The 27510-nt window shown below is 36.7% G+C and overlaps 1 protein-coding gene across 2 annotated transcripts in view; it reads left to right on the top strand.

The window, feature by feature from the left end:
- Positions 1-27510, top strand: part of FNBP1L (formin binding protein 1 like) — a 57968-nt gene that overhangs the window by 15272 nt on the left and 15186 nt on the right. For both annotated transcript variants that reach the window (XM_059821601.1, XM_059821602.1), the window contains exons 2-6: positions 15239-15354; positions 23470-23523; positions 25087-25234; positions 25641-25703; positions 27152-27256. In XM_059821601.1, the coding sequence (XP_059677584.1) occupies positions 15239-15354; positions 23470-23523; positions 25087-25234; positions 25641-25703; positions 27152-27256 (486 nt within the window). The remainder of the gene's footprint in view (positions 1-15238; positions 15355-23469; positions 23524-25086; positions 25235-25640; positions 25704-27151; positions 27257-27510) is intronic.

The following is a 27510-nucleotide window of genomic DNA, read 5'->3' as shown; positions in this document are numbered from 1 at the left end:
CTAAAGAGCTGTTTCAAGATACTGCGGACAGGTTAAGATAAAAATATATTCTTGACTGTTACTTGATTCAGTTTTGGTACCGTTGTTTCAGGTTATTAATTTACTTCGAAGCTGGAGAGTGGAGATACTTAATCTTGGTACAAAATACTATTTAATGTATCTCAATTTATAAGTTAAATATTTTTATGCTTTTTTATGATGTGAAAACAAATTTTGCTGCCACAGTAAACCTTGTCTATTTCAAAAATAGTAATTTTGCTTACTCTTATCAAGCATTTTAAAGCATCTGGGAAATAAATCCTTCATGTGACTGTTTTGTGATATCATGTGATACAGAAGAACATTCAAAACTTAGTCAAATATATTTTGATAAATGATCTTTTGAACATTTTAAATATTTAGTATTTTTCTGAGACTCGTGGGGACAATAGTTACAAATAAAAAATTTTATGACAGTGTTCTCCTCTTTTGCGGGAATGATGTGTAGTTGTCTTTGAACTCTTTTCTTGAGATTTTCTTGCTTCCTTTCCAAACCATCCTCTTCAGAAAAAATGGGTGGCTGGGGAGTGTCTTTGATTGCCCATTGTATGCTAAAGATGCATTGAATTCAGGTGCTGACACAGATAAGAAAATGACTATTTTTTTTTCTGTTTAAAAGATAGGCATGGTTTTACACATTGATATGTAATGCTTTATGAAATAAAAAAAAGAGATACTTAGGGAAAAGGCACTTCTCTCATATTTTTTTTTCCTACCGCAAAATCCTGTTGTGTTTTTTGATTACAAATAGGCATGCTTTAATCAGTGATTTGATAATATTTTTGTTAGGATATAAAGTGTTAAGGCTCCCCAGATATGAAACATCGATTTTCAGCAGGTTTTTAATCAAGCTGATAATGTTAAAAACAAAGTGCTTTTAGGTGGTTTCAGTTTTATAGTCAATGTAATTGGAAAAGATGTAACAGTTTTATTCAGTGTAAAAGAAATGATTTTGTGGTTTTGTCATTATTTCATGTTTTATTCAATATTTGAGGCTGTTTCTCAGAATTTTTGTAGCATTTTGTGGCAGTTCCTAGAACATTGGTTATTTACTGAGATTTATCACTTATTGTTTAGTATTTTGCAATTTTAATTCCCATAGGACTTGGTGAAATGAGTACTTAGTAAAGACATGAGTAGCACTTTATGTTGAAGAATGAAATTACAAATAGTTGGGTTTTCCATACAGGACATAAAGAATGTGATGTGGCAAAAACATAAAATACAGGAGAGGTTCCACGTCTTTAGGTGAGAAAAAGACTGTGCCGCTTACTTCTACTTACAGGTCGACGTGTAGTAAGGAGCGTTAGCTTTATAGGGTTCTTTGGTTAGAACTGGATTTTGAAAGGGACGTGCTATGATTTGTAGCAAGTTACTGTGCTGAGCTGCAACTGAATTTTGAACTACATCTCCAGTATATTGTTGAGCACTGTTTTACTGTTTTGCCCTTTATTATTTCTGATTTGGTAATACTGAAAAGTCATTAGGAAAGAGACCTACTAATTGTTTACTACAGTAGCAGTTTTTCTGTGTCTGTCATCAATGGAACAAGCTGCTTTGCGTGGAGTATAGAATTGACAGTGTTTAAAACGTTGCTGTTAAATTGGTTTCCCAAAGTATTTCTTGATTAGGGAAGAGAGAAGGTTCTCAGTATCTGCCTATTGGGTAAACAGTGACATTATGTCAGTAGGGTAGATGGGTAAATTGTGCAAAAGGGGCTTAAATAAGGAATTAAAAGGCAAGTAGTAGATGGACAGGAGATGAAGAAATTAGATGAGAAGATTATTAAAAACTGATCCTGAGAAATTACAAGAGGGAGAAAGTGGCCAAGACATTTCTGTTTCAGTCACAGATAAAGTACCTAGATTTGATGCTTGCTTATCTGTATGTTTCTGATCTCTGCTGTATTTCAGTATTAATACCCTTGTATTTTTATTAGTTTAGTCAGGAAGGAAGTAACTGCAGAAGGTAGGCTCCTGCTGAAGTACCTTTTAATTTCTACATTGACTGTTTGCTTGGCTCTCAAAAAGAAGTTGGCTCTTCAAAAAGAAATGGATGCAGTCTAGTGTCAGTGTTTCCTGATGTGACCCTGTTGTTCCATGTTTGCTTCTGTCCTGAATGCGAGTACTGTTTGTCTTGCTTCAGAAATATTTGCATTGATTATGCTATTGATTTGCTTGCTTTCAATATTGAACTCCTGCAGTGGTGTAGAATATATTTATGGCGCCCATTGTCTTTGTAATACTGATGTAATTGGTACGCTGGATTACGGAAATTGTATGAAATCAAGCTGTTTTGAGTTTGGGCTTGGAAAGAATGAGAAACTTAGCTATGACCGTTGAAAAATGTGAGGGTTTTTTTCAGTACACTGAAGTTTGTGCTCAGCTTCAACTTCAATGTCCAAATACGTTGTAACAGGGGTTTTCACTGTTTTAAAAAAGTAACTTTTCTAATGGCAGTGCATATGCTTATGGTTAAATTACATCACTCTGATAATTTCCCTTGTAATTTAAGGTATTTGGGAAGGAAAAATGCCTTGTTAACCTGGAAGGGGAACAGTACGAGTTTGTATTATTTGATCTTGCAAAGAAAGTAAATTTCTACTAGAAAAAAATGTTTTATGAATAATTCTAATGTTATTCTTACAATACAGGTTATGATTCTGAAGTCTGTGGTGAAGAATAAGAGGACTTTACTGTATATTTCTAGGCTTATATCTTAAAAACTCTGAGACAAACTGACACACACCAGAATCATGATATATTTTATCTGAATGTTATCTGAATCACAAAACCTTGAAAAATTCCATTGTTTTGAAGATGCCAGTAGTAACATCTGGTTCTAGTTTAAATTCTTTATTCAGTTATGTTAATGTTACTATGAATTTTGCTTTTAAAACAATGAGTGCAGTAGATTCTATTGTGAATAGATGATGATTTTTGAGGGTTAGGTTTTTGTGGTGGTGGTTGTTTTTGGTTTTGCCCCTGCCTCCCCCCCAATCTGGCTGTTATTTTTATCTGAAATAGTGTTCCAAAGAAGGTAGGAAGGCTCTTTCCTGTTAAGTATATGGATCTGGTTTTATAATCAAGTTTTTGAAAAGTATTTACTCTTGTTTGCAAGATACTCATAAAGGGGAAAAGATGTGGCTTGTATATTCTTTCTCTTGAACACTAAAATACTCACAGGTGATACTGAAAAGGGAAGTTCACCTTAGAGTGGGACTTTTTACAGAAAAATCACCTAGTCTATTGAGTTGATAAAAACAAACAGTATATGGTGAATCAGTTAACGGATGAGCCTTCCAGTTCCGTAACTGTTTGCCTAACCAATCCCCAGTGATCTCTGATCTTCTGAAGTACTGAACAGTGTCTCCTCCCATTTAGTGGGAAGTGAGTGTGATCAGATCAGAGTCTGTGGTGATTAATTCTGTTAATATTTGCACCCTTTTGTAAACAACAAAAGGCTAATGATTCAGTTCAGTAAAATTGAAGAGCTGATCAGAATACCCGTGTATAGGTATCTGTCTCTGAGTGATTTAGAAGAGCAAATATTAGTTGACAATCTGTATAGTACAGTTGTAGCTTTTGAATACCAGTATTAACAAACATAAGGTATATGCCTTCATCTTAAGTCTGATGGGAACTGATAATAGCACTAGGAAATACCTTCTTATATTCCAGGTGCATTCACTGTATTACAGTGTACCTACATTAGGAGTAGTGAGAGTAGTTGAAACAGCTTATCAGAGGTATGCTAAATACAGAGATTCTGTATGGATCTCTATGTCAGTGTTTGAAGGTAAAAGATTCAGGTTTACCAGGATATCCAATATGTGGTTTTAAGTCAGTTAAAAATGGTATCCTCAGAATGGTCTACTTAATAGCTGAGCAGATAAATACAAGGAAGTGATATTTGGATGACAGGGAAGTTGATACTCTTCCTTCTTTTTCGCCTCCCCCAGCTGGCAGAAAGTACTTCCTTGTTTTAAATTTGTATTGCTTGCTGTCACAGTCATCTTGGCTTTTTGGTGAGTTCGCAGCTATGACTCTGTTATAGTTCTGAGCTATAGTACAGTCTATAGTATAGTCTCTGACTAAGTTATATGCAAACTAATAGTTATTTTACTTATGTCACATTTCAGTTCAGTAAAACCTACACTAAATAGTGCAGTGTAAGCTGGGTTTCATGGTAGTGCAACTGGACATGCTGTAATACAGCTTGTACAGAGTTGTGCATGTACACGTGAGGGATGGAGATGTAACTTGGTAAGCAATGACTGTGTCTTGCAAAGCAGTGGATGCAGGCTCATTGCAACAGAATGAGCAGCAAAGCTGGTGGAAATTTTTTTCTTCTGAAATTGTGATGTAGGGCATCTAGGTGTTCTGCAATGATCCATTTGCAAAACCTTTAGCTTTCCCCTATTGTCTGCTCTGTACCTCTCACCTTGTCGTTATACCTCCAGGGTAATAACCTCCTACTCTCAGGCACCCATTTTGCTTTGTAACATCGATACTGCTCCCTTCTTTTCTTCAGCACAGTGTTCCAAGTTCACTCCCGTTGTGTATGGAGAGGCAAAAAGCAGTGCATTCTCTGCTTGTTAGATGGTATGCCAGACTGGCCAGAGCAGGAACTTAACCCTTCGCTGAAGAAATTGGCAGTAAAGATCTTTTTCATGTTTCTGCAAGTTTTTAGAAAACAGATCCTTTAGAGTGCAAAAATATTGTTAAGTCACATATGCAAGAACTGGAGAGTGTCAGGGCTGCTTGCTCATTCAGTCTCCTGTGTATGCATTTTTAATAATATTGTGGAAGTATGTATAAATTGTAGAGATGCATTTTAAAGTTTTTAATAGTTTCACCAATGGATTGCTTAGTCATACAGTAAAATATTCACCTAGTACAGAGTGTCAAACCATGTAATAATCTTCTCTAACTGAAGAACGAAATGATTCTTTACATAATTTTTCAAAAATAAAAATCTTGCAGCATTGTTTTCCAAGCAACATGCTTTGTTCTTGCAGATTTTCTGCGGGCTAGCATTAGTCATCTAGTAAATGCACTGTTTTTTACAGAACTTCTGCTTCATGTGAGGCCTCGCATCGCTATTGGTCATACAGCGAATTCGGCATTCTGCTGCTTCATTGACGTATAGCCCCACTGCTTTATACTATGTGTTATTCCACTGTTGCTGTAAAGATGGGATTTTCTCCGGGTATTTCTCGTAATAAGCAACAGCATCTCTAAGCATTGTACAAACAGTAGTACTTTTTTACTGTGATGCATCATATCACACTTACTTCATTTAAGGTTAAACGTGAAGTCTTTCTGGCTCCTTTTGCAAGTGACATAACTAGAACTAAAATCTACTTATGCTTCTGTCTGTTAATTAACAGCATTCAGCCACTCCCAGAAGACTCAGGAAGTGCCTGCTTTTTGGCTTGGCTATGGTGAAAATAAGATTTCTTGGTATTTAGGGGAATGGACATAATTATGTCCTTTTGTATATACAAGGCGAGTGTAGTGCAGTCCCTGTGTTAAAGTGGCAACTATTTTAGTCCAATAATGCTTGAAAACATATTTATATAATTCGTGATCCACTGTTGTCTTGGACAGAGCTGTTTGAAAATGGTCTGATGTGTGTTAAAATAGGAATTAAGCTTAAAGTAGAACTAAGTGGAGAATTACTGTTTCAGAGTTAAGCTTTGGTTCAAATGCAAATTAGACTCAAGTGTAAAGAGCATATGTGAAAATTATTTTGGTTGTTTTTTTTAATCAAAAGTTGTTTATTTAAACAAATTTCCTCCCAATTGAAAGTTTAATGAGATTAAGGGGGTATTTGAAAGCTAAGTGAGTGGATTCTGATCCAGTTTTCAAAGTTGGATTTCCTGGTATGTGTTTTATGTATGCTTGTATTCTACAGGTTAGTGATACTTGCTTTATATGTGTGTGTGTTTATATTTTTCTCAAGTAGTGGTGGTAAGGAAGTCCATTCTGTTTGCTTGGGACAGAGTATCTTACCTCCTTACTAAATTGTAGGTAAAGATGTTAAATAAAAGTTGATACGACCCTGGTTGTTCATTGAGAAGCACAATGTGAAGAGGTTGTGATGGGCAGCAGAGAAGGAGGATGCGTGTAACCATGTTCTGACTACTACGCACTGTGTTCGTAGAATTTCCTGAAGAGGAGGAGGAGACGGTGCTTTTAGGAAACCACACTCCCTGCAGAGTGAGGCAGGCGGTGAGCCTGCCAAGGGAAGACAGAGCGGGAGACCCCTGAGGAGAGAAACAGAAAGTAGACCCGTAGGTAAACTTGTGCAGAACTGAGTTTTTCTTTGCTTATGTTTGCATCCTGATACAGTGAGGTAAACAGACTGTTTTAGTTCATATCAAGGTGGCCATCCATTAATTGAAGAATTCTGGAGGCGATTCATAAGCTGGACAAAAAGGAGGATGATGGCATGACTGGATGGATAGATGAGGGGAGGGCAGTGGATGTTGTCTACCTTGACTTCAGCAAGTCTTTCGACACCATCTCCCACATCACCCTCATAGGCAAGCTGAGGAAGTGTGGGTTAGATGAATGGGCGGTGGGGTGGGTTGAAGACTGGCTGACAGAGCTCAGAGGGTTGTGATTAGTGGCACAGAGTCTAATTGGAGGTCTGTAACAAGTGGTGTTCCCCAGGGGTCAGTACTGGGTCCAGTCCTGTTCAATATATTCATCAATGACCTGGATGAAGGGATAGAGTGTGCCCTTAGCAAGTTTGCTGATGACACAAAACTGGGAGGAGTGGTGGACACACCGGAAGGCTGCGCTGCCATTCAGCATGACCTGGACAGGCTGGAGAGTTGGACAGAGAGGAACCTCATGAAATTCAACAAAGGCAAGTGTAGGGTACTGCACCTGGGGCAGAATAACCCCACGCATCAGTACAGGTTAGGGGCTGACCTGCTGGAGAGCAGCTCTGTGGAAAGGGACCTGGGAGTCCTGGGGGACAACAGGATGACCATGAGCCAGCAATGTGCCCTTGTGGCCACGAAGGCCACTGGCATCCTGGGGTGCATCAAGAAGAGTGTGGCTAGCAGGTCGAGGGAGGTTCTTCTCCCCCTCTACTCTGCCCTGGTGAGGCCGCATCTGGAGTACTGTGTCCAGTGCTGGGCTCCCCGGTTCAAGAAGGACAGGGAACTGCTGGAGAAGGTACAGCAACGAAGATGATTAGGGGATTGGAACATCTTTCTTGTGAGGAAAGGCTGAGGGACTTGGGTCTTTTTAGTCTGGAGAAGAGAAGACTGAGGGGCAATCTTATTAATGCTTACAAATTCTTAAGGGGTGGGTGCCAGGAGGATGGGGCCAGTCTTTTTTCAGTGGTGCCCAGTGACAGGACAAGAGGTAATGGGCACAAACTTGATCATAGGAAGTTCCATCTAAACATGAGGAGGAACTTGTTTACTTTGAGAGTGGCAGAGCACTGGAACAGTCTGCTCAGAGAGGTTGTGGAGTCTCCTTCTCTGGAGATATTCAAAACTTGCCTGGATGCATTCCTGTGCAACCTGCTCTAGGTGAACCTGCTCTGGCAGGGAGGTTGGACTAGATGATCTCCAGAGGTCCCTTCCAACCCCTGTCATTCTGTGAGTGATTGTTGAGATGCCCTCTGGCAGCACGTTCCTTTCCTCTCTTGTCTTAACATTGGTGTTCAGTGTTGCAGCTGTGAACTGTTTCAATCAGTTTGCTCTGCTGGTAGAAAACTAATGCTGTTAAAATCTAATTGTTAGTCCAACTGACACATTCAGTGGCATGGGTGAACTGGTTTGCACAGCTGTTATCTCTGATGCCAGTTTCTAATGTCTTTCAGCTGATCTCCGGATGCAGAACTTGATTCTGTTGTTCCGGCTGGTCATTCCAAAAGCAGTCGCAAATGTTTCTACTCCTGTTCTCTCTGTGGTAGATTCCTGCCCTTTCGTGGAAAATAAATGTCTGTCACACCTGTGAAGTTGTTAGCTGCCAAACAAGACATCCCTTCCTGCCAGGCCTGACTTGCCATCAAAAGTTTCCAAAGCAGTTCCTTTGCTGCTGGTCTGAGGAGATCTTTAAAGAGAAAAGCATGGACTTTGTATTTCTCTTCCTCAATTGTGGCTCTCCATTTTTAGCTTCACTTCAGAAACCTGACTTGCTGTGTATGTTATCTTACAGCATGGCTAGATCTCCAGTGGTTCAGTACCACTTTTGAGTTGTTTGCTCACTTTTTCAAACAAATGTTTCTCTAATCATCGAAATTGACTTTAAAATCGAAGTTGACAGTAGTATTGCTTTTTAAGAATATATACAAAAGTTTAACAGGCAGATCAGGTTTTTTTCATACTGTGATCATGCTATGAATTTATTAATTCTTTATTCCTTAGAGCAAAGTAGTCTTTCATCCAGCTAAAAGTAATTTTTTAATTCCCATTGTTTTCCTTTTGCATATTAAGCACTTCAAGTCTACATTTCTAGCAGAGTTTCTCACTTAAATATTTTCAAGCTGCGACATACAGTTTACAGTTAACACCAGTGTCTTAATCTTCAGGACATGACCTCCATGTCCTGAAGGTCAGTTAACAAATTGTTTTCAGAAGTACCTTTTTGGAATTATTTTTCCTTTTCTTGTCTCCAAAAGACTAGTAAATTTTCTTCATACTATTGTGCCTGTACAGTCTATACTGAACTTCTGTTTTAATACAAAATTAAAATGCGAAGTACTGTTTAGTTTATGTATATGCACCTGTAACTCCCCCCCCCATTTTAATCTCTTGAGTGCCTCTGCTTTATTTCCAGTGTAGCTATGGCTTTTGGTATTGCTGCTCTGAACCTTCTCATTGATACTAATCTTCTGGTCTATAAAATGCTTAGCCCTTTACATTTGCTCACAGCCACATTTTTTCCACTCTCTTAACTTTAATACATAGATTGTTTTCAGAGAGGAATGAGGTATAATTTGCAGGTTGGTCTGGAAGCTACAGTCCAGAACTCACTGAAAGCAGAAAAGCAAGACACTTTCTATCTTCTTGGTATAGAAACAGCTCTTTGTTAGTTTTTAAATGTAAAACTAGCAGGATGTTTAAAAAAAATAAACTACTGTTTAGCTGGAAGCAGTTCATGTCTGCCTGTTAGGAAGAAGCGCATTGCAGTTGCAAGAAAAAGAGAAAGACCAGAAGACCAAATTGGTAATTATAAAAACAAGCAGGCAGGAAGAGGGAGAAGTGATAATTAGTTTAGACAGTGAAATAGAAGAGCTGTTATCCTCGGATAGAAAACGAAGCAGGAATGCATAAAGATAGGGACAAAAGCAGAAAACAAAAACAATTAGGCACTGAAGAGGTTTCAAAGATCAGAAAAACTGAAATGTATTCTCAGAAGTAGATTAGTGTAGCATACTCTTAATTAAAATACAATTTTATAATTAATTTGTCCTGGAGACAAATAGGGAAAGGTTTACTATACTAGTAACTTCTCATTAATGTATTTATGTCAATTATGGTTCCCATAATTTTTCATGTAGCACATCAAGTAGTTCTCTGCACAAACACTGCAAGTTATTTTAAAAATAAATAAATTTACCTGGAGTCATCACATCATGTAAAATGTTGAATTGTTTGAACTTAATTCAAAGCTTGATTTTTTTTTTTTTTTTTTTTTAAAAAAAGGCTGCATGGTGTTTCGTAGGAATACTTCAGCTATTTTAGGAGAAAAGTTTGATAAAATCTTAATATGTGAAGTAGTCACTTCTATAATGTTTTGTAGCTTAAAATATTTAACTTCTTGAATGGAGTTGGGTCCTTTTGTCTTCTGCAGTATTGCCGATGCAGGAAGGAAGGACATTATGCAGAATTTAACCTATTATTTAAATTTATCCATAATTCAGGTTTATTTGAGAAACCCTCATGGGCTTTAATTGAGTGAACAAGAACTGCTATGATCAGTGTTGAGTTATATAATCAGCCACATTTTCTCAGTTGGATTACTGTGGACTTGCAGTTGTGTGGTTAAGTGATCTGTTGCTTTTCCTAAAGTGATAATAAAATACAACATTTCTATCCACAAATGCACTGGGGCTTTTTTGATGCCAAATGTTTTGGGTTTTTTTTCTCTGAACAAGACCTGATTCGTGCTTTTCCGTGCTCTGAACACTTTCTTTGTGGAATCTCTTTAGGGCATAGTATGTATTTCCTTATACCGGACTGCCTAAGTGTTAAGAATTTAGAGAGCTTTTAATTTCCCACTCACTGAATCAGAAGTTTAGACTGGCCAAGCTATGCAGCCTGGAGAACAAAGAATTGGGAAAAAAACTGATCTTGTGCCAGCGCTTCAAAACTGCAAATAAGATCACTTGGGTAACTGCAGACTAAAACTGATCAGGTAAAAGTGTGGAAATAATGATGTACAGTTGAGTCAAAAGAGAATAAAGTATGGTAGCATAATTAATGCAAAGTGTCATGATTTCAAATCAAATGTTTTATTAAATAATATATTTTAAAGATATTGCCTATTTAATCAACTATAGTAATTAATTGAGACAGATTGGTTACACTTGTAAGTTGATGTAGTTCTGTGTTTAATATGATTCTTAAGGCTTTCAACTGTATTGTTTGGAGATCATCAAAATGGAGGCCTGTGAAATGGAGACTAATCAGCAATTTGATGTTGATGCAGTAAACTAGTGTTTATTATGAAGAAATCATTTAGTAAAACAGAATTATTTTTTACAGAAGTGCTTTCCAAAGTTGATGAAAGCTGGGAACATTAACCCTTTAGAAATCTCAATCTGGTTTAATGCTTTTTATTGGAAACTCCCATATAAAACACTGTCTGGACTAGCTACTGATAGCTTTAGGAAGACTAAAGGTTTGGTATTTATGCTGTAGCATTCCCTCCATGCTTATCACTCTGAAGAGATCCTGCATGTTTCTATTGGTTCTTGAGGTTTGTTTGGGGCAAAAACAGGTGTCTGTAAGAGGGGGAGAGCAAATGTTGAGTTTAACCCAGGAAAGGCTGTTTTGTCTTTGGTGCAGATTTGATTCGTCTTGGCTCCTTGCTTTGATGCTTCCGCTGCTATTATTGTAAAGCTTCCTCGTATCTGCAAAAAACTGATAAGTTTAGAGCTGCATACCTAAAGTATTCATAACATTGATCTGTGGTTCTATTAAATAATCTGGAAGTAGAATTTAAGGAGGTAATATTTCTTTGAGAATAGTCTCTATTGACCTACTACAAACTTTTTGTGAAGTGTCAGATTTGTTTGTTTATAATGTAGAGACTTCAGACTACATTCCAGCTTTTGAGTGGGCAGTTTCTACTTAGGGCCACCATCCATTAGCTGACATTAATCAGTTTAATAAGTCAGCTGCAGTTTTAATAAAGTTTTTTACAAAAATTGCCTGCTCAGCTGCTAAGGGGTATGGGGAGTTACTAGACAAAACAGCAATATATATATTTGCCTTGGAATATTATTGAGAACATACTTTGCTATCAAGGTAGTAGATAGCTAGATATTGTAGGATGTGATCTTTTTTTTTTAATTGTCTTTTGCTGATCTTTAATGCAGTTTTGACATTTCTTATAAATGAACCAGACAAATTAATACACTGATAATATTTATTTTGAAATTCTAGGCTTAAATTTTATTGCAACTATTTGGTCCATTTTCTCCTCTGTACGGTATTGCCTGATTTTTGCGCTTTCTTTTTTTCCATTCAAGGTAGCGCTTGGCTTGTATCTCAGTGCATTAATTTGATTTCCTTTGCAGCAGTGTGGAAGATTTTCTGCTTGTGTTCCTGGATGAAGAGGAAACTTTTTGCTTAATCAAGGCCCAGAGCTCAAACATGCATGCTTCTGGAGAGAAGTTGGAAGGACCATGAGTAAATTTGTGACTCACCTCTAGAAGCCTTTCTGAAAAGGACATTCCTTTCTGCTTATTCATTGATGTTGCCTTTTATCTTTTGCTCGTTTATCTCAGTGTCATTATTGAACAGTGTAAGGTGATTTTTGTGACTGCAGTCTTTCATTCACTGGTTTATTGTTTATAGAGAATTGGAAAAATTGTGACGCTGATGTGTTTGCTTAATATGTTTTCTTTATTTGTTAATTGAGAGCTCTACAGTACATACATGACTTACAGAGAATTTACGAGACATCGCCCGTATGTCCAATTTAATCCAAGTTATCAATGTTTATGTGAGAGTTTATTACAGTGTGTTTATTTTCAATACAAATCTACAAATCATCTGTAGTTGGTTTTTTGTAGGCATTCAACTTTGGTCATTCATAAGCCAGTTTTCAAAAAATACTTTGGTTCTTCTTGAAACTATTTTTTTATCCTCCATACTGTATGCTTCATTCTAAGGTAGTTCATAATGTAATTGCTGACCAAAAAACGGCAATGAACAAGCTGACATTGTGAAGCTGTCTCATTCTTCAAAGCGTGGGAACGTACTACATTTTTCTTAAAATTCCAGTAAATACGGGCTAATTGCCCACTACATTAGGATTTCCATTCCTTATCTAGGAGATCATTAATGCATCCATGAGTAGTTTCATAGATGTCAATAACGGTGGAGGAGCTGGACTAATGCAAAGGTCCTCAGAGTGGTGAGGATAGCTAATGGGTTTTAATTTTTTTTCTTACGCAGGATTTACTCCATGCAGGTTGTTCCATGTATGTTCTATGCATGCCCCTCATATAGGGAGGGAACAAATTCTTTCTTTCCTTGAGGGGTATGGGATAATCCTACAAAGCTGTCTTTGCATGGAGCATACTGTTTCTCGAATCAGATGAAGAAGAGGAGTTGAAGAAAGGAAGGGTTTTTGGCACTTGGTCAGTGATAAAACACATCTAGTAAAGTGGGGGGGGAGAATAGCATGTGAAATGTACTCAGTTTTTTCCATTCCAGTTTCATACTAGTATCAGAGAATTAATTTTGACCAGTAGAGTCCTTTTTTGTTTGAACAGAATATTTGGAAAGCCATCCTCTCTGGTTACATGTTCGGAAACATAAGTAATGTGGTGTTCCGTAATGCTAATGAAACCTTAGCAGCAAATGAGAGCTTTGTGGACTAAAGAGCCTAAGTAGGACAGCAAAGGCTTTGTTCTGCTGTGCACTGAAGGAAGTCAGTTCTTCTTAATGGTATTGGATGTTGGCTCCATGCCAAAAGCACCTTTAGGAAACTTCTTTTGGATGCCAGATTAATGTTGTCAGAGTAATTACAAAAATGAGTGGAATATAAAAAAGAAAGGCTTCTTGAGATTGGTGATGTATTTTTATGCATATATGCAACAGTGATGTGACACTACAGGGTGGTAACCGCCTCCTTCTTCCCACACACAAACATTGCATGTGCAACTTTTCTAAAAACAATAGCAGGAATGTCACTTTATTTGACGAAAGATATTTTGTGTGGAAATGTCCAGTTCTGATGCACCCGCTTTACAGCAACAATATGAGGTACAGGCCGTGGTTTCCCAAATATATTAGAACGTTGTCTTTAGTCCCTCTCCTGTTTCTTGGCTGTTTATATGGTTCTCTGGTGAAACAGATCAGGGGAGATGGTTGTGGTTTTGGTGGAAAGAGTGGTGCGGAGGCAGGAGCACAAGGCTGGTAGTAGAACAGGATGGGTGCTTTTGGTTGGCAGTACTTGCATGCCATTGGATTGAAGTGTTCAAGGCACTAATGGCCATGGTTGTTAGTCCTTGGTGTAGGATACTAAGAGCCACAAGGCAAGATTTGAGAGCAACCTTAATCCCAGTATATTATTTTTTATTATTCTTGTTAGTTGTACGTGGTTGTGTTGTCTTAATCACTCTTTTAATGAATACATTTTCCTTGAGTCTTAAGCCCTGCAGCATTTTATGGCATTTTTTATTTAACTTCAGATCATCCTACTGCATGTTGAAATTGAACTTAAATGGCTAATACTAAAGGTCAACATAATTCATTAGGTTCAGGCACGTTACTGAATCTGCAAGACACAGCTTCTAATAAGCACCCCTCACAGCTTTTTGTGTAAGTTAAAGAAAGCATCTAAAGACAAAGTTTAACTTTTTTCTTTTTCTGCTTTTTATTTTTTAAATTTACCGTGAAGTGTATTTGGATTCAGCGTGTACAGGACACAAACTTCAGTGTTGTGGTTGCTTGTCTTTTTGGATTACTCAGTAACAGTTAAGAAAAATCTACTGTAAATGCTGTCGTAAGCTGAAAAACCTTGATTTTTCCACTGTGGCAGATTTTTTTAGCATAAAATACAAATATGTGCTAGACTAAAAGTATTTGCTAGGCTGTGTTTTGTACCTTTATTCATTCCTGCGTAATTCTTAACTCCCATACTTCCACCTGTTTTTTGAATTTTCAACTTTTCCTAGTTAATGTATCCTCCACCTGTTGATCAGTACAGAATACAGTGAAAGATTGGTTTTGAAGGTGATTTAATGTATTAAAAATCCCCCAAGTTTTTTTGGAAGCGTGGTTTATTTTTGACTGTTCTTTGTTTTGTGCCTTTGCTTTGCTATAACTTTCTTAACGGCTAAGGACAGGTTTGCTTTCTTTGGAATCTCTTGCTAGAGCTGATCATGAACTGTGTATATAGATTTGCTTTAATAAATGTTTTTCATATGCAGGCTACACCCAACTTAGTCATGCAGCTATAATTTGTATTATTTTTCTTTCAGTGGGTAATCGTAAGAGTGGAAGTAATTTTTTTTTTATCCAATGAAATGACAACATCTTGTGTTTTAAAACTGCCAAACTCAGATCTTTTGTTGAACATGCCAAACTCAGATCTTTTGTTGAACAGTCTCTTACTTACCTAATACTGATCTTTGGTTATGTCTTTGTTATCTTGGTGGAAAAGATCCACTTTTGAATTAAAGGATTTTTAGGGGGAAAAAAGACATATTTGCATTGTGAAAGCAATCAAAGACTGCATACAACTTAAAATGCAAGTATTTAGAGCTGTTTTTACATAAAGAGGTAGATCTGTGCTGGCACATACTTACTGTTTCTGGTATAAGGCTGGTATACGTGTATACCCTTGACTGATTTATAACTCGAATAACTTCTATCCAAGTAGCAAACATTCCCTCACAGCACAACTCATAAATAAATTGTATGTAATTTCTGGTGCTGCTGTGATTCTTAACTAATTCTGGGTATTTTTGTTTCCGTTTGTTTTTAAAGGATCAGTTTGATAACTTGGACAAGCATACACAGTGGGGCATTGACTTCTTGGAGAAATATGCAAAATTTGTAAAAGAAAGGATAGAAATTGAGCAAAACTATGCAAAACAACTGAGGTAAGGATTTTTTTCTTTTAAAAAGAATCTTAACAGTTACTTAAAATCACTATCAGATGATGGGCAAGTATGTAACGTTGTGATTAATGACCATTTTTCATTTACAGAGTAAATGAGATCACTAGTTCTTTTCACAAGACAAGCTTTTCTTTACCAGTCTGAAACAGAAAATTATCTTTTGGGTGTGTGCTTGCTTGCTTGTTTGTTTTTGCCTTCTTCCCTCCCTCTCTTCCCACCCACCCTTCAAATATCTTCGGACGAAAAGGGTTTAAGACTTAAATTTCAAGATACAAAACAAAATAATAGTAATATTTTTCCACTGACCATCAGCGTGTTTGTTGCAAAGTGCATTATGCATATCTACATTTTTGTGTGTGTGTGTTCAACCAGTTTCAAGCCTCTGCTACTCATTTCTCATGTTGAATTGGCAAGAGCTACACTATGTTGTGTTAAGAAATCTAATTGAAATCATTGAGTAGCAGCAGATCTTCCTGTCTTCAAAGTGCGCCCTTTCTGGAGCTGGTCTTGTCCCTTTGGGTGAGACTGTAACCCGACCACCCTTTGTCTACCTCTCCAGTCTACTTCCCAGTGGTGCCAAGTGCAACATCTTTTAGGTCCAATAGGATTTTCCCTTCAGGGATTGTACAAGGATTGTGCAAGAAGAGTTAGCAGCAATGAAATGGCAGAGAAGCACGTTCTTCAGAGTAAAGTAGGTTTGATTTTTACCAAAAGGTGCATACAGTGCTTGAAGAACAAGATTTAAAATACGACGCTCCTCTGAACTTGGCCTTCACCATAATCTTTGCTGTCTTGAACTCCTTTGGGGATTCAGCTGAAGCTGCTGCCTAGCACTTGTCAGACTAAAATTGATCTCTCCTGTGGTGTCTTACGTCATCTCATCATTGACAAACTAGATTGTCACCAGGTACAGCGTTGAGGAATCCTTCCTCATAAATGCAGTAGTGAGGTTCACAGCTGAGGATGTGGATGTTCTCTGTCTAGGCTGCTCATTTCCTTTTTGATTTCTTTATCAGTTTCTTTAGATCTAGTTGTGTATATTCATCTAAAAATAATACCCCATTACTTTACTGAAGGAATTTTTTTCTTAAAAGGAAGGAAATAAATACCACTTTTCCAAAGCTGGCGCAGAAGAACTTCAGGAGGTAAAGAAAAGTTTGAAGCATGCACAGCACCAGTTCACAGCCCAGTTTGTTTTCAGTTGTCTGTTTAAAATTGGAAATGTGTTTTATGTCCAGAGATCTATCCAGATCTTTTCCTTAAATAGTATGAAGAAATGCCATTTTGCTTAATTATATTTAAAGGTTCATTGCACAGCTAGCAAGATGAGACACCACATGAGGATTTGACTAAAAACAGGAAATCTCTGTTCAGCATTTTACACTTTTGGGTAAAACAATTGATTTTTCTCAGTGTCTTTCAAAAACAAAAGAGTTATGTTGAATACCTGTTCTGTCAGATGACTGGACTGACTGTCCATGTGCAATAAGTATGACAGTTTTGGGAAGCACAGGTCTTGCTGCACATGTGTTGTACAGTGCATGCATGCACTTCCTGCCTGCTGCCTATGAGGGTCTGGACAGCTCACACACAAGGTGACTGATTTTCTGCCAGTAGACAAGTTCATGAAGCTACTCTTCGATATTCTTGCCTGCGTATTCCTTGGTGGAGAGTTGATTGTAAGTAGTGAACTGTCTTGTGATAACGGCTTGATTTCAGCCATCATTGCTCTTGAGGACACTCACTGTTTTTAACCATGTAAAAGAGTCATGAGGCCCCAGGGGAGACTGAGATCAAGCAAATTTTTCACCTCCAGAAGAGTTAGCCAACCTGCAGCTTGCTCCTGGAAGTTCTGAGAGTGAAGATCTTGGGGATGGACTATGGTTCTGGTGAATTTTAATGCTGGCAGCATATGGCCTGTGAGATAGATTTTATATCTCTGATAGAAATTTCTAGTTTATGATAGTTTTTTCCTTTTGTAATGAAATACAATCTGAAAAATGGAGTGTTGAGAATCTCTTCATAATGAGCTTTACAACTGAGATTTATTAAGCCCTTCTTTAGTAGATGTATACACAGTACCGTAAGTGGTCATCTCTTGGTAGTTCTACAGCTGTCAGTAGTTGGATGGGAGACCACGAAAAAACAAGTTTAATGAGGGAGATAGTGCTAGTGATGTATGGTGGTATTTTTTTTCTGTCTTGGTTTCAGTGTGGCACATGAACATTGAGATTGTTGATGGATCTTATTCTCATAGACTTAAACCCAAGGATGAAAACTTGAGGAATTTTTCGTAACAGTTTCATAACAGAGTCCGTGTCCTGGCAGAAAATCATATTCACTTTGTGTATACCCTTGCATTTTCATAATTTTTTTTTTTATACTGTCACAACTTAGTGATGAGACTTCCCAGGTGCAACAGCTGTTCCAAGTCTTCTAGGAGATGACAAATGGTGCATGTACAGCATATGAGGAACTGTTTGAGTGAACTCACTATATTCTTACTGTATGCAGTTACTGCATTTTGTGGTTGCTGAGTAATTCCAGAAATGATAATTTGCGAGAATCCTGTCGAAATGCTGGTTTTAGGTTGCGAGTCATTCCTTGCTATTCTTTGATAGGCAGTTCTTGATACTGAGAAAAAGTGTAAGAAAAATTGAAACCATTAGGGAATCCTCAAATGTCTATGGAGAAAAAAAGCTATCTAGAGAGCTTGTCTTGTCTTTGTCTGCAATATACTTTGTTCTGAAAAAAAGCAACTATAATTTCTTTTTTTTGAGCTAACTTAAAGGAAAATCTTAAGTTTTGCATAGCTTAGGTCTCAACTAACATGCTGTGGTACCCCAGGGATTGTGAAGGTTATTATAGGCTGTTACTGAGTTACAGGGATGTGAATCCAGACAACAATATTGCAATACATACTGTAGATTAACAGATTTCATTTTAATTATATGGCTGTTTAATTTGTTGTTCTTTTATAATTAGAAAAAAAATAGATTTAGTATGTGCCAAATTACTGGGCTCTTGGCTGAATTTTGTAATTGAATTCTCAGGTGCTGTTTTTGATCAGCATTTTTGCTTAAAAAGGGGCAAGGTGAAGGTCTGCTTTGTTTACTACCACATCACACACAAAATAATTCTGGAGATTCACTCATTTTTTGTTCGTTCTGAAGCATTATGACACTTGAGAAGCCAGAGGAGTTACACGTCCTGGGATATTAGGCTATAACACAAGTTATACCCACAGTTACAGATGAAACTACCGTGCAGAATAAGATTTCTGAATTTGGTCAGCTTCTCTATTGTCAGTTTAAAGAAAATTGCGATGACCGTTCTTGAACTATTTGAGTGTTTCCCTTTAAAATTGTACGTTGCGATCTCTGGAGAGGTCTAGTTAAACTGAGCAAATGTATTTTTCATGTTCCTTCTGCATACTATTCTGGTTTTTTTCTAAATACAACATTAATATATGCATATGTCTAGTCAAATTGAGACATAGTTACCACATTTTTATATGCAGAATCTTGGAAACTTTATTTAAAATGGGTGTAAAATCAAATGTGAAGTTGGGGACACAAACTATCGCCATATGTGTTTATTTCTTAAATCTCTCTTCCTTTGATTGGAGCTGAGAATTTACGCTGTTGATTATTATCTAAATATGGATGTGGTAGGTTTTTTTTATAGTGATGTTTCTGCAAGCCAAAACATGAATTCTTAGTAGTTCCAAGGATATTCAGGTTTGTAAACTCAAATTCCACATTACAATTTTTTTAGGATTTGTCTCTTCAGTTAAAACTTTGTCTGATGTCACGTTACTAAATAGAGTTCATTGTCATTGTTTTCACCCAGTCTACAATACTGATACGCAATCACTGAAGCAATCAGAACCCTGTTAAAAGGATTACTTTACCTATAAATATGAAATGTCTTTAAGTACGTAATGCTTTTTTTTTAGTAACTTAGGAAAGCAATCTTCAAAGTTTGTTCCCAGGCTCGTTTATAATATGATGTAGAGGCTGTAGAGGTTTTGTATAAGCAGATGCCCCAGTACCTGAGCTGCTACCTTAATACAAATTCTGTCATACTGATGCTGCTGCTCCCATTCTTCCTGTGTTATATTAATTGACAGAAGAAAACTTAGTTTTGAGTTGATAAACACAATTTTTGTACAAATATCTGTAAAATTTTATGTAGATGTTTTATGTACATGACTAGAAGTGTTTTTAATTTATTAACTAGGGTGCTTTTTGAAACTTCTGGCTATGTGACTGAGGTACTACTTCTCTTAAAAATCAGTAATATAGTCCAGGCTGCTATCTCACTGGTGTTGACCTGAGACCAATTTATACTGAGAAGAGCGGTTGATAAAATTACAGGAACAGCACAATTGGATTTGGTTAGTCCTGTATGAAATCTGCTTCCAGATGGCTGTAAGACAGAGTGGGGTACAAGAATTCTAAATTGTACTTCCAGAGGGGATTAAAGTGTCATCAAGCTACACTTTTCTAAGGAGGTATAGAGCAATTTATCGTGTAGATTTGGTTCAGTTCTGATGGTCTGCAATTACTTCTGCAGTTTTCTTCTAAACTAGTCCAGATCCATATTTGGATCCTGAGGATTAGACACACGTTTAGATAAAAATGTTAAAGAACATTATGCTCCCTTATATTGTCAGCTGGCTCCTCTTTGAAATAATATTTCACTCTTCAGATCCACACTCACACTAGCGGCTTGTCAACCTGTGTTTTTTCAAAGATTTAAATCTAATTTCTCTGTTTTTTCAAAGTTTGGTGTTCACTTCCTGGAAAAGCCATTTATGCTTCATTGTTCACGTGAACTCTGGCTTTTTCTTTGAACTTCAAACGCTGAATTTGCTTGTCGTTTCATATTTATTGACTTTGATTATTGTACCTTGTGCTGTTATTGAACCTTAAATCCTGATCACACAGTGTCTCAAAACTGTATGTTCCTGTGATCCTAAGGTAGAAAAGGTTGACTAGTGAAACTGACTTTTATTAGAAGGGACAAATTTTTGCCTTCCTAGAAATAGTAAAGAATTGCATTAAAAAATTAAACCAGAACAGAAATCAGCATGCTAGTAAATAATCTATATTTGTGACCCTTCTCTCCTGCCATTTTAAACAGTATGTTTTTTAGTAAGTGGTTTCTTTTCTCATTTTTAACACCTCTGAAAATCTTACCTTGAAAAGGCTCATGCGTGGTTGCTTAGCTACAGTATTGTATGCTTGTTATGCATTTCACCTTCTGAATAATAATAAAGTGAATTTTAGGAGTTTCCCATTCGTTAATAAGTACTGAGGAACAAAGCAGAAATATAAGGGAAAATGAAAGATGGAAAGTTACTTAGCAAAGATTATTCTTTTTTTTCTTTTACTTGGGTTTATGCATTTTCCAATCAAAATGTCTGCATTTAATCCCTACCAAATAGGATGTTAAAACAGGCAGTGGATTCTGGTGATAGCGAAAAGATATTACTGTTTTAACTTCAGTGAGAAAGTTCTCATAAAATTTGTAGATACTTCTTAAAAAGTTGGTGTTTATTCTGTTTCTTAGTACATATTGATGTAAAAAGGACTTGACTGTCTTACCATGGTTGTTCTGTCCGATTGTAGTCTCTGAGGGTATGGAAAGAGACAAAGGGTCTAAGCTTGCTATTTCCACACTGACTCCCTGCTCATATTTTGGTATATACTTCATGACTGAACATAGTCTTACTACTTGTACTCTTGTACTGGAGAGATAATATGACTTCCAAATAAATTGATTTGAGAAATTGCACAAGGTTATTTTAGATGAAAGCAGGATTAGCACTCTGTTTTAATGATAAGGTTGTTAACTAACAACTTCGGTAACAACCGAAGTTACACATGGACAGTGGGAATGAGATGCAAAACATGCATGCAAGATTTTGTTTCACAGAATCTTCTCTTATTCTTCCTCTCCTTTTTTCTGTAGCATTGGGGGTGTAGATTGCTTTATATAGTCCACTTTGCTGCTTTTGGGGAAACTGTTTGGGGCTATAGTAATAATTAGTCTAAGAAGTCAACGGCCAGTTGTCTCAATTACTACTGGACAGGCAGATCAAAGAATTATATCCAGAAGCCAATTAAAAGACAACTGTTAAAGCAGCTCTGCTAGGTTTGCATTGGTTTTTACATAATTTCTGCTTTGGGTGGATGTGTAAAATAGTCTCATTACAAAATATCATCCCTTTACCCAGTGCAGAAGTTTGAAAGAAGTCTATTTCGTACCAGTTAAAAAGCAGACGCATTCTTTGCGTAATCTAGGTCCACCTCAAGAACACACTTCAAGAAATCTTCCCTGACAAGCTCAAGGCAAACACTCTGTCTCATGAACAAAATGATTGTTGTGTGCACTTGTTTTGTTGTTTGGATTTTTTTGTTCTTAAATGGAAGGTATGATTATTTAGAGATATATGGGGGGAAAAATTGCCAGCATTGTGTTGCTTTACAACCCACAAATAGAAGCAAATAATTGACGTGCATTATTTGCTGCTGAGATGTTAATTCACATTTAAAAGTATTACTTTGATACTTTAAATGAGAGATATCGTAACAGGCAATCTGGTCCACAGTTTAAACATTGCTAGCAAGATTTTGTTGAAGTGGTTCTAATGTTTGGAAAATACGACAGTTTTTGTGAGGGTGTGCATTGGTATTTAAATACTGGTCTATTTAATTTGAGTAGTAGATCTCTCTTTAAATACTGTTTGCTGCTTTTAAAAATACACGGGAACCGAGATGTTTCATTTCTTTTACCTCAAAAAGCACAAAGGTTGAGGGTAAGCAATTTGAGAAAAATCCTGTGTCTTACCTGTTTTTCTGTTGTACAAAAAAGGATTCTTTATTAGCTGTAAAGTGACAAACTCTCACAGGGAAAAGAAAAGAACTGTAGTAGAGTTATAATTTCAATTTTTCTGTTTCATGGAAAAACCTGAAAATTTTGAAAATTGCTAGAATAAAAAATGCAACCAATTGAAGGCATGAACATCCGGCTAATAAAAATGAGGAGGAGATTATGGGTTTGTTTTCAAGACTGACAACATGATACTCCTTTTGAATTTCAAGAATTTTAAAGACGTCCTTGCTGTCAGAAAAACAATATTGTAAGTCAAGGCAGAATGCTGTGCTGGAAAAAATGTGTACTGAGAAGTTTAAAGCAAAGGTTGATGTACAGGAAGATAAGAATTCAAAAAATCACTGGTCATCTCTCCTCATATCCCTCCTGTCTGTAAAATTGTGTGGTTTCGTTTCATGTTCATCACAGGATTTTGGGTATTTGTAGCAATATATGTAACTGCAAATATTTTGCAGTTGTTTGTGTAAGCAGTGTTGTTTATGCTCTAGGGTAAAGTAGGTGATGTGGTTTCTTAAAGTGCTGTTTCTGCATTGTATGGTAAGCAAATGAGTTCCTATCAGTGTTCTTGGAAATTGGACTCTGATGCTGTGTAAAGTGCTGGTCCCCTTGGATCATCTTCTAGATTTTCTTGGTTTCTAAAAACCTGGTATTTACAACACTGGTGCTAGGGCAAAATGTAACAGCTTTCTGGAAAGAGATGTTGCTGCTTCTGTTCTGGAAATATCCTTATCGAAGATTTGGAGATACTGTGGTTAAAAGCTTCGACCTGAATGTACACTCAAAGCTTAATTCAGACATGGAGTTTTGTGCTCATGGGTATAGCATACAGTGTGCACTATCTGCGTCTTACACAGTGATCATACATTTGCTTTTTTTCTTGTCTGCTAGCTTCTTTCACATGTGTGAAAAGTATGTTAAATAAAGAACTCCTTTTATGTCTAGTCACTGGGCAATAGAGGCTTTAAAATACTTGTAAGTATATTGCTCTAGGTCAAAGTGACTTAAAACTTTGAAAATGCTATAGATTTCTGCCTTGTGTTATCTAAAGGACCCTTTTAAGATGACAGAGGGAATAGATCTCTTCCTTGAAGTCATTAAAAAGTAGTAGTTTGTTCATTCAGTTTTCTATGTGTATGTCTTCTCTTTTCAAAAGAGGCTCTAAAATAGCATCTTTTTTTCATTCTTCCTTAATAGAAACCTGGTTAAGAAGTACTGTCCTAAACGTTCACCCAAAGATGAGGAACCCAGGTAAAAATCTGCATTTCAAGTTCTATGTGTAAGAAACAAGGACTACAGTGTACTGTGTCCTTTCATGGATTTTTTTTTTTTCTTATTCTTTTTTTAAGATAAAGTATTTAATTGGCTAAGATAACAAAAGAATTCTGCTTGGCTTCTTATAGTTCTGCTGTAATTCTTAAGCATGAAACCTGAGTTTACTTCTATTAGTATTTTAAAGTAGTAAACATGGTAGGTTGTACTTGCTTCTTTCCAAATTAATCTTTAGCTAGCTGAAAGTTTGAAAGCAGAAGTTTAGTATGCTATGTACAGTATAGTAGTATTTTTTTATAGAAAAGCAATTAAGTATTTTTTTTAATAGAAAAGCAATTATGTGTCCTTAGGCTGTGTTTTTTGCTCAGTTTAATAGAGTTTTTTTCAGTGCATTTGCTTGGCAATACAAATGTAGCTATACATCTGTATACTGAGACTTGAGACAAAAGAATTGTCTTGGTTTTGGCAAGAAGAGCTCTTAAACTGCTGACTTGCTTTGAAACCAGAGACAAAATAAGTGATTGTCTAACTGTGGAGGAGTAATGTGTGCTAAACAACTTTATAACTATTTGTCAGAGAGGTGCTTGTTTTGCTGTCCATGTCAATAGTAATTTTTTTATTTATTTCGAAAAACACAATACTTTTTTTCTTTAGGGATAACTCTTACGAAGGAAAGAAAGTGGACAAGTTTCAGGTTGTTTCAGAGCACGTACTGTGCACGGAGTGCCTGAGAATCCACACTAGGATTTCCTCTAACTCTTTCGACTATTTAAAAGATTCTGGACCACAGGGAATGGGATTTCTAGTGCTAGGGTGGCATTTGAATTCCCCTGAGCCAAGCCTATGGAGATGGCAGTAATCCACAGTGAAAAGAGAGAAAGATGTTTATTTTAATATGGTGCCTGTTGTGTGTTTTTTTTTTTTTTTTTTCTTTCTTCCCTTCCACACACACTTTCTACCCTTTGCCCCTCCTCTTCCCCCCTTTTTAGTGCCAGCCATAGTGGCACCTTACTTCCAGCCAAGAGGTGGGCAGGCAAACAGGCAGCTGTCTCCAGAGCTGACAGCAAACTTGTTCTGTAGATCATCCATCGGGATGCATATGAGTGGTATGATTGGCATGTTCCACCCTCAAGACTACCAAGCACATCATCTCTGCAGCAAGTTCAGCCTCCGAGCCTAGGGACATATGTATCCGTTCCCAAGCTCAGGCCTCTCAGTTGGCAGCTTAGGAGATACCACTATACTACAGGGCTTTCCAGGTAGTATTCTTCTTCTTTCTTTTCCATCCACAAAAATCCATACTCTTATAAAATGTATTTGAAGAGACATTGCAACGTATAGTACATGCTAGGCTTAATGTAGGCTTTCCCAACTTGCGTTTCTACTATAATTCAATTAGCATTAAGATAAAGGTTTATTGTAAAATATGTATGGGGGTTTTTAAATTTAATCAGGAGTACAGACTATACTAAAAGAAGTCCATTTAAAAAAACTGTCTCATTTTTTGTATATGTATGTTTGTGCGTGTGTGCTTTCTGTCAGGTTTACTTCGTGTATTGCCTTTTTTAACATCCTTAATGAGTTGAATGACTATGCAGGACAACGAGAAGTAGTTGCAGAAGAAATGGGACACAGAGTGTACGGAGAATTGATGAGATATTCTCATGATCTAAAAACTGAGAGAAAAATGGTAATTTCTATATTTTAATTTGATAATAGGATATCAAAATGGATATGTCTTTTAACAGATTGATCTAGTTGTTTACCCAATTTAATGAACTTGGCAATAAGTAAGTTTTGTAATACGTTTATGAAACATGTATTTAAAGTTATTCTGTATTTTTATGTACGGGTTTACTACCGTTATTAAACCTAAAAATTAAGATCTTGGGAGATAGTGCTTGCTAGTAACTTTTTGGCCAGTGTAATTTTCATCTTGGTGGTACTATTCTTCTATGATTAGTAATGTCTTCCGAAGAGTACTGGTAACTTGTGGGAGATACTGCACATCATAGTGTGTCACCTAGAGCAGGGATTAACTAACGGTAATAGTACTAAAAAGATACGTAAATTAAACTTATTTGTGGTGTTTTTAGCATCTTCAGGAAGGGCGAAAGGCTCAACAGTATCTGGACATGTGCTGGAAACAGATGGATAATGTGAGTTTGTGTTTTGTTTTTTTTCCATCAAAATTATTAATATACAGACGGTAAATGGAGCTGTTGTCATCTTGTTCGCTTGGACTTTAATGTTTAGCTGTATTACTGAATGTCCAAATCAGACTTAGTAACATCCAAAATGTATCCAAAATGTTCAATGTATTTGTAGTTCCGTGTTTAAAAAAAATCTACTGTAAACAGCTTCTGTGTGTATGTTTGAGTGAAGCCTTGGCTGTTATCCAGTATGAAGGAATCTCTCTTTAACATGGGTACAGACTTCTTTGGTTGCTTCTCCACGGGCTACTTCTTGTTCAGAGAGTAATTAATAATGACAGTTTATTTATACGAAGATGAAATCTTAAGTCACCATATTTGACTTGAGTTTGAGGGCTTGTTACATGAGTTCTATTCAAGAATACACTATAAACTATTATACTTTCAAGAGGTAGAATTACTTTTTATATCTTCGATCCAGATTATTGTGAAGCAGTATTGGAGAGGTGAATTTCTATTTTGTTGTTGTGGACCCAGATAAGCAACATCTTGCTTCAGTATCATGTCAAAGAGTTTAATTCATGGTCAGAGGATCAGAGCAGAAGCAGTGTGGTAGTTCTAGGTGCTATCACCCTTCACCAAGATAATTCCCAGAGTTGACCGCAAACAATCAGTTGTGTTTTGTGCACTGTATATACTTGAGCGCAGAGTCAGTCTTTTAAGTGCGTACAGCCTTTAAGGGACACATTAACCTCAATTGCCTGACTTAGCACTGAAGCAGGAGAGCAGTGCTCACAGATCTCTGTTGCCAGTTTGCCTCTAGAGATGCTACCTTCTTGAGCTGCAACAGTTTTTCTTAACAGCAGTTGCCTTGGCAACAGCCAGATCTGTTGAACATCAAGTACATTGAATACTGTTGTCTGTGCTGCTTGCAGCTACGCCAGTTGATATGAATAGTCATGATAATGGATGGGTATGCTGAGTTCTTGTAATGTAGAGAAATTCTTCAGACTACCTTAAAAATAATTTAGTTTAATTTATTCAATTAAAATTGATTACTGAAGAAGGGAACTTGAAAATTTTACTCATACAAGTGCAGGTTTAAGTTTTCTGCCCCGTAACTTTTATTTAGGTTATTGAAGTCAGGCTAGAAAGTGGACTTGTCTGTTTATAATTAACTGAGGATCTTTGTAATAGGTTATTTTGTGTTTTGATTATCTGATATTTTATAGCATAATTACAGTCGTTTCCTTGCTGGTACTTAAATAAGTTTTAAATAGAAAAGTTGAAAATTTTTGAGACTTGGTTGCTGTGAGGACAATGTATTTACTTAAAGGTACTTAGTGAATTTAAGATATTTAAATGGAAGCTTTTATATTTACAATTCAAAATTACTGTACAAAACCAAAAGGAGATAGTGGCTGTAGAAGCAGTAATTTTTGTGGCTTTTGTAGAGCAAAAAGAAATTTGAGAGAGAATGCAGAGAGGCAGAGAAGGCACAGCAAAGCTATGAAAGACTGGACAATGACACTAATGCGACAAAGGCTGATGTTGAGAAGGTAAGAGCGGTGCCGTTTTTTTCTTTACAAAAAACATTTTATTTGCATGTTTATCATAAGTACTAGAACAACATTCTTTGAGTGTATAAAGTTGTGTATAAAATGTGCTTGCTTAAGTGCAAAGTCAAAGTTAGAGTAAAATATGACAGCACAGAGAGGGAGTATGCTTCATCAGTCTTGAGATGATGCTATTGAGATGATGACTGTCTTAAGCAGGCTTACTGGTATTTGGCATGTTGTGGTATGTATGTTCA

This window comes from Gavia stellata, chromosome 10 (genome assembly GCF_030936135.1).
Source record: "Gavia stellata isolate bGavSte3 chromosome 10, bGavSte3.hap2, whole genome shotgun sequence".
NCBI lineage: Eukaryota > Metazoa > Chordata > Aves > Gaviiformes > Gaviidae > Gavia > Gavia stellata.
Note: the sequence above shows the minus strand (reverse complement) of the source record. Positions and strands in the feature narration are given on the sequence as shown.